Below are 11,515 nucleotides of genomic sequence, written 5' to 3'. Positions count from 1 at the left end.
AGGTTCACTTCCTGGCAGCATCTCCAGGTAGGGCTGAGAGAGACTCCTGCCTGCAACCTTGGAGAGCCGCTGCCAGCCAGTGTCAACAATACTGAGCTAGATGGACCAAGGGTCTGACTCAGTCAAAGGCTTCCTGTATTCCTCACCATGCCTCATTAGTGGGTTGGCTGTAGGGTTGCCAACTGTCCCGCACTGTGCAGAACATCCCGACTTTCAGCGGGGAAATGTTCGTCCCGTTCGGGACTCCATTTCTCCCACTTTTGGACACTTAAAATAAATAAATAAATCTGTGCAGAAGCCTGGAATTGGCCTGTCTGCCTCATTTCGAGGCAGACAGGGCCGAGGAAGGGAGCTTTTTGCCCTCCCTAGCTCCTCCAGTCATACTTAGTGAGTGTCTGGTGGCCCTGGCGGTCCGAGAGTCCAGGCTTGCTTTCAGCAGCAGCACAGGCCTGTCGCCACTCGCCAGCGCGCTGCCAGCCCCGGCCCCTGCCCCAGAGAGCAGCCATTTCCTTCATAGTTTGGGAGGCGGGAGAGTTGGTCTTGCCACCATCCTGTTCCGCCACTGCTCAATGGTGGCTTTAAAAGTTTTTTAAAAACCCAACAAGCCCCGCCCCAGCTGGCCACGCCCCCAGCCCCACCCTGTCCCGGTCCTGGTTTCTGCCAACGCAGTGCTGGCAACCCTAGTTGGCTGTGGAGAGAGACAGACAAAGTCCCAAGCAACCCCTCCTCCCACTCCTGGCTGTGCTGAACCAGCAGCAGTGACCGACAGAGGCGTTTGCATTTGATGATGCTGATCATGGCTTTACAGAGAGGGCTTCTACCCCACATCTCCCTCAGGACAGAGAGTGTGCGTTCACACAGCAGCCAAACATACCCCGAAGTCCCTTTGAGATCCTTGGACCCACTCCACACACAAATCGGGCTTTGTCTTGCCAATTCTAGCTGATCTTGATGTATTTCCTGGTTTTTAAAATGCTGGTTTTAAGCTACTTTTTCTGAAAATGCCGGAGCAAATAGGAAGAGGCACTGATGTAGAATCATTAACCTGATAAGAGGGATATGCTCTTTTAGGAAGGCAGATATAGCTCTTTAGAAATCTCCCACCCCCCATTGGCTAGAAGGAAAACATGGAGGCATGGCAAGAACATCCCCTGCTAACTGGGCAAAGAGGCACCTTTTACCGTGGTGATTCTCTTTATTGAGCAGGGGGAGAGTAACTGGCCCTATCCAGCCCCAGCACAGTACTTCCAGTGACTGTTGCTGGTGTCTATCTTATGTTTCTTTTTAGATTGTGAGCCCTTTGGAGACAGGGATCCATCTTATTTATTTATTATTTCTCTGTGTAAACTGCCCTGAGTCATTTTTGGAAGGGCGGTATAGAAATCGAATAAATAAATAAATAAATATAATAACAATGTGAACCTGCACCAAAATGAAACCTGAGAGCAGAGGGGAGGGGCTGCTTCCCTCAATGCCACGAGTGTAATTCGAAGTGGTTTCACTCAACATTTACCCCGCAGCATGAAGCCATGTGCTCATAACTCCCTGGCAAGAGCCAACCCTAAGGAAGCCTGGGAGGAGGTCCCAGACTAAACGCCTTGGAGGCTTGATCCAGAAACCTGGAGCATTAAGAACAGCTTGCTGGGAATCTTTATTTCAAGTTTATAGAGCAAATTCCTTTGGAACTGGAGCATATAAAAATACAGAAGAGTCACTGGCACTAAGCCTAGAAGCCGGCTTGCTACGAAGGGCCCTTGGGCAATCCCACCCGCCTTTCTGCAGATCGCTTTGAAGCAAGGGGGGCTCGCAAAGACCTCCCTATTCCACCACTCCAGGGTCAGCAATGCTGTTGCCGCCCTACTTCTAACCCAGCACTGTTTTAATTGCTGGCTACAATAATACCACCTTTCCAGCGAGCCGCATGAGGCTCCTGTGGAGCTGACCTTGGCTACTCTTCCGACTCTGACCACAGAGACCTCACTTGATCTACCACCTCCACAAACTCCCTCATGGCCTCGGCGTACAGGCTGGGGGCCTGTTCCAAGTGCCGGAAAAGATTGGAGGGCGTGGCACTCCGGAGGGCCTTGGGCATCGGGATCTGGATAGGCAGGGCAATGTTTCCAATCAGGAAGTGTTTGAGGTATTTCTCCTGCAGGGCGGTGTGTGCATACAAGAGGATGTCCTGTATCCGTGGTGCAATGGCCTCGGGGCCCCAATCCGAGAGGGGCCGAAGAAGCAGGAGGTGCATCAGGCAGGTCTTGTAGTGGTAGTTGGTGAGCACCGATGCGCGTCCGTCTGGCAGGCTGGACTCCTTCAAATAGATGAGGATCTGGAGGCATTTCAGGTGGCAGCTCTCTTCCGGGGCCCTCTGGCTTGCCCATTTGAAAAAGAGCAGCTCCTGGACAACAAAGCTCCTCTGCCACATCGTGCCGGTTAAATGGTCTCTCTCGGCACCCTGGGTGGCTAGGAAGACCAAGGAATCTCCTTGCTGCACCCCCAAGATGATGTCAACAAAGATGGACCTCCCAGACTTAAACACCAACTTCAGCCGGCAAGCTGTGTTGGACGGTTGGGGCACGAGTTCGAGGTTGTACTTGGGGCTGATGCTACCCCAGGCCTTGCCGACCAGAGCCTGGAACCAGTGGATGGTCTTCTCCACATCCAAGTGGGAGCTGCTGCACAAGACGTGCATGAGGAAGGCACCCTGCCTGTCCTTGCTGGGTTCATACTCCGGGTGGTGCAGGAAGCAGACCACGTCCCCGAGCAACTTCTCCCGCTTGCACATGCACTCCATCTCCACCACAATGTGCCCATGCTTGCTCGGGCTGCTGTCTGAGTCGTCCGTCTCCACATGGAAGGAGTGGCCCTTCGGGGCCAGCACAGGCACCAGCACGCCAAAGGCCTTGGGGCCCTTCCGTGTGTGCCATCCTTCAAAGGCGCTGTCCACCCCGATGCAGTTCTCCAGCAGAGGGAGGGTGTTCTGGTGGGGAAGGGCATTGCGACAAGCCTCCAGCAAGTCGTTCACAAAGGCCTCAACAAAGTCACACATGCTGGCCAGGTCGTGAGTTTCTGCCTCTATGTGATGCTCGTAGAACGCCTCCAGCACCCTCTGCTTTGTGGCATGCAAGTCGGGCTCCATGTCTACGTCAGCATCATCATCATCCTCTTCTTCGTCCTCATCTTCGTCTTCTTCGTTGGTGTCGGTGCCGGAGCTGTCAGTGCTGGAGTCGTAGCAGGGTTCCTTCTCCATGGTGTGCCTGCAGCACCCAAAGAGGATGAGGATGATCAGCCCCACATAGTGCCACCCATCCCAGGTTCCATCCTCCGCTGCCTGATCCAATCTCACCGAGTCCTCTCGGCCCTGGCTTGGATCCCAGCTCCAGCCCTTCTGGTCCAGTTCCACCTGCAGGCGCCCCATTTCTGTTTGCATCAGTTTCTCGTGCTCCTGCAGCCGGTGCAGTGTGGCCAAGTCTGTGTCGTCACTGACCATCCGGGGGTGGTGGACCAGAGCCAGAACGGCCAGGAAGATGAGGGGGCCCAAGGCCATGCCTACAGCAAGTGTCCCTAGGGAAGGACAGGAGAGAAAATGAGTCAGGCTGAAGGTCTTCTGCGCTCGAAAAATTAAAATTCTGCACTTAGGCGATCTGAATTCTGTGCTAAGGAAAGGTGGATTCTGCAGCATTCATGCATTATGGAAGTGATCTGATTTGCATAATCTATTCAGTAGTATGTAGTATTCTGCATAATTTATTCTAGCATGTGTTAGCTGTGCATTTGTTGAGATGTCTGAACTGACAAATCAAGGTCACAGCCATTGCTCTGCCTTGCACTACAGCAGGGATGGAAGTGGCCTTGTAGAACGGAGTGCCAGGAAGATACAGAATGAAAGCAGACAAAGGGTCCTTACAGATGGCAGTAACTGGCATGATGTTGAAAGCTTCTGCTCAAGTTCAAAGTGCCATCTTACTCACCATGCACATGGTCTCATAGGCTTCTGCGCTTCATTCTAGCAGGATCATACTTTCTGGCCACATGCTGATCACAGACCTTGTGCGATTTTCACAGCTCCACCTGCTGGCCAGTGCTTGCATTAAGTGAATAGTCCATTCCCTTTTCAATACTACATTTGTGACAACGGCTGGTTCTTCTCAGAATGCACAGTCCTAACTGAAATTGGGCAGGTGTGTTCAAAGAAAATGAGCCACTCCGGGCCACCCTGAGAAGTGTCCACCTAGGTCCCCTCACCTGTTCCCTCCAATGATCACCTACAGGCCTCCTGGTCATTTTTTGCCTCTGCAATGGCTCCGCTAAGCCCACTCCACTAATCCTCAGTCTCAGTAGCCACTGTAGGCCCGGCTTGCTTCCTTTTGCCAGCTGCAGCGTGGTATAATGACATCAATATTCCATGCCATGGCTGGTTGCTACTGAAACTGAGGGCTTAGTGGAGTGAGCAGACCTGCCATGGATACAGCAGATGACTAGGGGGCCCTCCAGGGGCAGGGGAGAAGAGGCAGGCAGCACACACACAAAATGGAACATGATCCACTGCCAACATCGCTGTTGCATTGCCAAAATGTAGGCCCTGGCCAGCAGGTGGAGCTATGAAAATTGTGCAAGGTCTCTACATGATTCAACATATGGGCAGAGATTAAGATCCCAATAAGAAGGTGTGCAGAAGCCTATGAGAACTTGTGCACAGTGAGTATTTTGAACTTGTGCAATATTTTGCCGTTCAGAAGGACTCAAAAGACATTTGTAAATGATGATTCACCTGCTGCACTTTTGTAAACACAAAACCAGGGTTTGCATGCTAAATGGTAACACAAACCATGCCTGAATGGAGCCAGTGGCTCTCAGTTGTGGGGACATGCAGAATTTGACTGGTGCAGGTTGTCACCCAAGAAAAGCTGAAACCGCTAAAATTCCCCTTTTCACTTTTCTCCCTGTTTAATTAGCTGCATTTTTATTTATTGGGTTTTCCTCTGGTTTATTCTGCCACTTCTACCACTGGAAGCAGCTTGAAAAACAAAATACCATCCCTTTAAAAATATCAAAAGTCTGAACGAATGAATAGGTTTATTATGACCATTGATCAAACATACAAGCAAGCCAGTACTACTAAATCCATATAGGCATTCTATCATACAGTACACACCAACACAGTAGCCATATTGTGGTGGCATTTAGGAGCTAGAAGTTAACTATTTGTGGATCTTGATGGCAGCCGTACAAAATTTGGTGGCATTATGAGTGATAGAAGATTTATTGTCCACAAGAAGAAGTGTGGCATAAAATTCTTCAGTTCAGCTAGGAAGATGTAATAACAGGGGAGTAATAAGATGGTGCAGTGGCAAAGTAACTTGCCTAGGGAGCAAGAGGTTGCTGGTTCGAATCCCCATTGGTATGTTTCCCAGACTATGGGAAACACCTATATCAGGCAGCAGCAATATAGGAAGATGCTGAAAGGCATCATCTCAGACTGCGCAGGAGATGGCAATGGTCAATCCCTCCTGTATTCTACCAACAGAAAACCACAGGGCTCTGTGGTCACCAGGAGTTGACACCGACTTGAGGGCACAACTTTACCTTTAATAAGATTATGCCAACTATCATTATAAAAAGAACAATATAACAACAATATAGTAGACAGATTCACCTGAACCACAAGGGCAGATCTGGCTGGCCAAAATATCTAAAAAGCAGCAAATCCAGTGAAGAAAAACAATAGAAAGGCAGGGGGGAACAAACCAAGAAAATAGCAAGAAAAAAAGCCAATTCCTACCAAACCAACCAGGCCAGCTGAAGACTAAGAAGGTTGCCACATTTCCCCCCTAGCCCTGCTCCTAGGCCTTTAGCGTGAGCCGTCTTTGCAAAAAGCAATCTTCCAAAAGCAGGGCTGCATGATTTTGGCCCTCCAGCAGATGTCAGACTACAACTCCCATCAGCTCTGACTATAGGTGACTTTGGCAGGGGGTGATGGGAGTTGTCCAACAACAGCTGGAGGGCCGAAATTGTGCAAACTCTGAAGACAAGATTTCCCCCATTGTTTTATATATCTGTCACCAAAAACCCTTCATGGGCTTGGTTTGTGAGTTAAAAGCACAGGAGCAAAGCCCATAAAGGAAATTGGCAACCCTAGTGCAGACACGCCTTCAGCGGGCAGCCCCTCCCCAGCTCTTCCATACCTCCCAGACTGACCTTTGGAGGTGTGCAGCTCTTAAAGGGGCCGTGCATCTTAATCCAGAGGTGGCCCATGCTTCTCCTCTCTGCTGGCACAGCATAACATCCTAAGTCACTCTTAGTTTTTATACCCTGGGCCTTGTCCAGCAGTCCTGCCTCCCTGCAGCCCTGCTGGCTGCTACATGCGACATCACCAGCCTCCCCCCCCCCATTATTACTTGGCTGTCTGTGAAGTCACATCAGTCCCGAAGTCACAGCTGTCCTTAAAAGGAGAGGACAACAGATCCAGATTCCCTCTTGCGGCTCCAAGGGGTCAGGACTCCTGCTCTGCACAGGTCCTTTTGCAATGGAGTTGTCCCAGTGTTGAGCAGGGAAGAAGAGACACCAGCCCAGGGTCAGCCGCCTTTCAGACATGGTGTGCCATCCATTTATTCCCTCTCCTTTAAGATTTTGTGAGCCAGTAATACCTTCTGATGTAGATCTCTCTCTAAACAGAATTAAATTATTATACGTAAAGCAAGAAATGCTTTATAGGTGCTTTATAAGCTTAAAACTGAAATACATTCAAATGCAGATATTACCAGTTTGCCAGTTTAGTTGTTCCTGGAGAATTTCCGAGAAACGCCCACTAATAGTGTTCATCCTTGGATCTCTCTCTCTCTCTCTCTATCCATTCAGTTGTGTCTGACTCTCGGTCACTCTATGGATCAATGCACTCCATGCCATCCTATCTCATACAGCTTCCTTTAATTCCGCCATGGTCATTCCAGTGTCATTTTTTAATAATTGGATCCATGGATATAGACATAGAGAAATTGCAGGGTCCCTTTCTGCACATGGGGAAAAAGATGATCTAGTGCAGAAGAACTGGCTCCTGCTAAATTCAGTGGTGCAGTCTCATCTCAGGAATCATTTAGTATACAGGAACATAGGAAGCTGCCATATACTGAGTCAGACATTGGTCCATCTAGCTCAGAATTGTCTTCACAGACTGGCAGCGGCTTCTCTGAGGTTGCAGGCAGGAATCTCTCTCAGCCCTACCTTGGAGATGCTGCCAGGGAGGGAACTTGGAACCTTCTGATCTTCCCAGAGCGGCTCCATCCCCTGAGGGGAATCTCTTCCAGTGCTCACACTTCTAGTCTCCCATTCATATGCAACCAGGGCAGACCCTGCTTAGCTAAGGGGGCAACTTATGCTTGGTAGTAGTAGTAGTAGTAGTAGTAGTAGTAGTTTATTACAAGCAAAGATCAGATAAATATACAGTTGCAAAAGCATAGTAGACTATATCAGAATTAAATCTAACTACCACAAAAAGAAGCCTTTGTAACACCTAATTATGGCTGCTGCTAGATACATTGGTCAAATCGGTTGTTAATTGCTGTCAAATCTTGACAGCTGCTGTAGTTGGGGATGATGGGAGTTCCAGTCCAACAACATTCGGTGGGGCAAGTTTGATAACTCATGCCTAGGGCTGCTCAACTTCAGCCCTTCTGCAGATGTTGGCCTACAACTCCCATAATCCCTGGTTATTGGCCACTGTGGCTGGGGATTATGGGAGTTGTAGTCCAAAGACAGCTGGCGGGGCCTAAGTTGAGCAGGCCTGCCAAGCAACTGGGATTTCATGCTTGTGGGTGCCTTCACTTCATCTGGGAGTTTTATGAAGAGACTTCCCAACTGGACTGGTAGAGGGCGCCATTGTTTTGCAGGAGCTGCTATCTTCAGGCACGTAAGCACTGCCAAATCACAACATTTCAAATGCACATACTAATAAAGACAAATTTTACAAATATAACGCAGAACAGACACAACCTTTTAGTGCTGCGTGTCTTCCAGCAATGTTCGGTTGATGCCAAGGACAACCTCTTTTGCAGCTGTCATGTTTCCAGTGCTTTATCATTCCCTTATTTTCATGGGAATGACTCTAGATGTCTCTGTTTTGTCACAAGCAAAATTTGTCAGAAGCCCTGCATGGCATTTCTCAGACTACGAGATTTGCAACGCTTAAAGGGTTGCAAAATATAACGGAATGAGGCAGCAGTTGGAAACCACGAGCACAGTGGTTCTCAGGCGGTTTTCTATGCAACGTGACAGGGTTTTGCCCATCCGTATTGTGTGTCGCTGCAGTGGATTTTCCAGGCAGGGAGTGTCCATATTCCCCCTGGGATCGCTACCCCCCCTCCATTTCTGGCCAATAGGGTCGTGGAGGAGGTGGGAACTGCTGACCCAACGACTTTTAAAAATAAATAAATTATCAGTGCCTTTGTGCAAAGGTGCAACAACTTTCTCAACGAAATGGACCGAATATTTATTTATTTATTTATTTATTTATTAAAGAAAAATCCGCATTACATGCCAACAGATCCTCCATCTGCCGAATGAGCCAGCAAATCCTCAGCATGAATGTGCACCCCCCCAAAAAAAAAGTCTTGTAAAAAACATAAGCAAATGTAATTGAAATCAAAAGCTGAAAGCAGATGAGAAATGAGTTGCCCCCTTGTGGATTGCACCCTTCCAACCTTGTGCAAGAACTTGGGAGGGAAAGTTTTTTTAAAAAAATTCATTTAGCGGCTGCTCCAGCAAGCGGCCGCCCAGGTCCCGCAGCCCCTTGGGCACAAATTAATAGAAAATTAAGAGGGAATGCCACAGGAAGCCCAGAGGTAAATGAGATCTGATCGGAAGCAAATCGGCCGGCCAGCAGAGCCCCTTTGGGCAGGCGATGTGTTTTTGACAGGGAAGGGGGCGGGAATGGAGCCTCTTGACCCCCCCCCCAAGCAGTGCCCACCTCCCTCCCGGCCTCTGGGAATTCAACAAAAAAAATTATGAAAATAACTGTCCACACGGCAACACGCCGCAACGCATAAACAGTGGGGCAAGCACATTGCATTGGGCTCTCCTGGAGATAAGCTTGGAACTTGATCATATCAAAGCGTTACAGAGTAGTTTTGGAGGACATTCCCCGGCAACTGGGTATGTGTTGATACCTTCAAAATTGATCCATTGATTGATTGATTGATTGATTGATACATTGAGAATGGATGTAAACAGGGGTGTAGGGAGCACTTGGCCATAGTCCTGCTAGTGGCTCCCCTGCCCCCTGTGGCTGTCAAGTGCATGTGCGTCCCAAGGTGCAAGGGGCGTGGCCAATACTGGGGACGGGTCCAGTGGCCGCTGCAGAGCTTCCCCAGTCAGCTAACTGGCCATGCCCCCTGCATATTGCATCAGATGCAGGAGGCGTGGCCACTGCCCAGGAGAGGGTCTGGGCCATCTCCCAACCTCCCCAGTTGGGATTTCATCGAAATGCTAGCTGGCTGGGCTTTTTACTAGGGGTGTGCACAAAACCCACCTGGCTTGGTTCAGTTTGAGTTCAAACTGAACCCAAACTACACCAGACCAGTTTGGTTTTGGCCCTCTTCGGAAACACACACACACACACACACACACACACACCCTGTTTGGTTCGGTTGGGGGGGGTTGTCAAACAATTTTGGAAAATCCTCCCATTTCTTTCTTTCTTTTTAACTTGCCCCCTCCGGGGGCCTTCTCCAAGGTGGGGTGTGTGTGTGTGTGTGTGTGTGTGTGTGTGTGTGTGTGTGTGAGCACAGGTTCCTCCTCCCCCTGCCGGACTTCCTTTTTGTAAAAATCGCCCAGTTCGGTCATTTTCGACCCTTTCTGGGCCAATTCCCCAGCATTTTGGAGGCTACCACACCTGCACAGAGGGACCTTGTGTGGCCTCCATCTCCAAAATGGTCACCGCACCAGAGAGTAGGCCTGGAAAGGGCTGAAGACACCCAAACCGGGCGATTTTTACAAAAAGGAAGGCCAGCGGGGAGAGGGGGAACCTATGTGGGACACCCCTGCCCACCTCCCAGACAGGATAAAAAGAAGGAAGCAAGGAAGGAAAGAATTTATTTCTCAAAATTTCTCAAAATTGTTCTATGAACCCCTGAACTGGGTGTGTGTGTGTGTGTTCGATCCGGGGTCGAGCAGAACTGGGGGTGGTTTGGCTTGACCCTGAATCTTCGAACCTGTTTACACACCCCTACTTTTTACCCCAGCACAGTCAACATTTCAGTGAAACACCGGCTGGGGGGCAGAGGAGTGCACCTCGTGCTCTCAGCTGGCAAGCACTACCTTCACCAGCTGGGTACGAGACAGGGCAAGAAGGTGTCCTGGCCAAGGGTGAGGGGGTGTCTCGGCAGCACCCCCCAGACCCTGGTGGCTGGGGAACAGCTGCCTTCCCTTGCTCAATTGTCCCTATGTCCCTGGATGTAAACTGTATTTGGCTAGAGTGTTGGATGAGGACTAGGGAGACCCAGGTTCAAATCTCTTCTCAGCCATTAAGCTTCCGGGGTGACCATAGTCCAGTCACTAGGCTTGTTCACATGGCTGCCAGCAGGGAAGGAGATGCACCCAGCTTGGTTAGAAGAGTCAGGTGTGCTTCTGATTTTTTGGCCTGCTGTACCCTACCCGGATTCTGCCTCCAGCCTTTTGTTGAGGGTAGGACGAACAGCTATCCTACCCAGCTGCCACCTTGCACACAATCACTTTCCCCGCCTCCTACCTTAAGGTTTGCAAGCACGTGACCAAAAATCAGGAGCACACCCAACTCTTCTACCCAGGCCAGGTGCTTCTCTTGCCAGTGGCTGCGTGAACAAGCCTACCATCTTTCAGCCTAACCTACCCCGCAGAGTTGTTCTGAGGATAAAATTGAGGATAAAAACTCTATGGAGAAAGGGCAAGACAGACATGCAGTGCTAAAGAAAATGGATAATAAATTAAACTAGCTGGGCGGGCACAGAGCATCTGCACCTCTAATTCTCTCTCTGCCGCTGCCGCCATTTTCTCCTGCCTCCATCACTTTCCCCCTGCCAGCCACCGCCGTTTTCTTGGCGCCACTGTTGTTTTCTCCCCTCCTTCCCCGCCCGCTGCCCGGCTAGCCCCCCGCCTGCAAGCCTGTCCGGAGCCACTGCTTTCCTCTTCCCCTGCTGGCAGCTCACGAACTCTCACAAGAGCTGCCACGCATGGGATTAGCGACTGATACACCTAAGAGAAATATATATATATATGGATAAACCATTTTGACTCCTTAGAAGAAGTTCAATCCTGGAAAGGTCCCAGAAACCTTCTAGATAAATGGAAGGCAGATGTACTGGAAATGCCCAGTGGCATTTCCCTCCCTGAAGCTCCTCTGGGGATAATGTTGGCATGAACGTGGCCGTGCTTGCATCCTGTTGTCCGCTCCCTGCGATATAATCCCCACATGTCATCTCCATGATCGCTCTTTGATACTCTGCAATGTGACACCTCATAAGAACACACTTAAGGGAGCGGACTC

At 49.8% G+C, this 11,515-nt stretch overlaps 1 protein-coding gene across 2 annotated transcripts; it reads right to left on the bottom strand.

The window, feature by feature from the left end:
• Positions 1-1,638: 1,638 nt before the first annotated feature.
• On the bottom strand, positions 1,639-6,364 carry ITPRIPL1 (ITPRIP like 1). Of its 2 annotated transcripts, none has more exons than XM_053270256.1 (2): positions 6,199-6,364; positions 1,639-3,564 (listed from the first exon to the last, which is right to left on the bottom strand). In XM_053270256.1, the coding sequence occupies exon 2, from the start codon at positions 3,545-3,547 to the stop codon at positions 1,949-1,951; it is 1,599 nt and encodes a 532-aa protein (XP_053126231.1). In that variant the 5' UTR covers positions 3,548-3,564; positions 6,199-6,364; the 3' UTR covers positions 1,639-1,948. The 2 variants fall into 2 exon arrangements, with proteins under 2 accessions (XP_053126231.1, XP_053126232.1); XM_053270257.1 differs by lacking the exon at positions 6,199-6,364 and having other exon boundaries at positions 1,639-3,257; positions 3,347-3,465.
• Positions 6,365-11,515: the final 5,151 nt, after the last annotated feature.

This window comes from Hemicordylus capensis, chromosome 8, assembly GCF_027244095.1.
Source record: "Hemicordylus capensis ecotype Gifberg chromosome 8, rHemCap1.1.pri, whole genome shotgun sequence".
Lineage (NCBI taxonomy): Eukaryota > Metazoa > Chordata > Lepidosauria > Squamata > Cordylidae > Hemicordylus > Hemicordylus capensis.
Note: the sequence above shows the minus strand (reverse complement) of the source record. Positions and strands in the feature narration are given on the sequence as shown.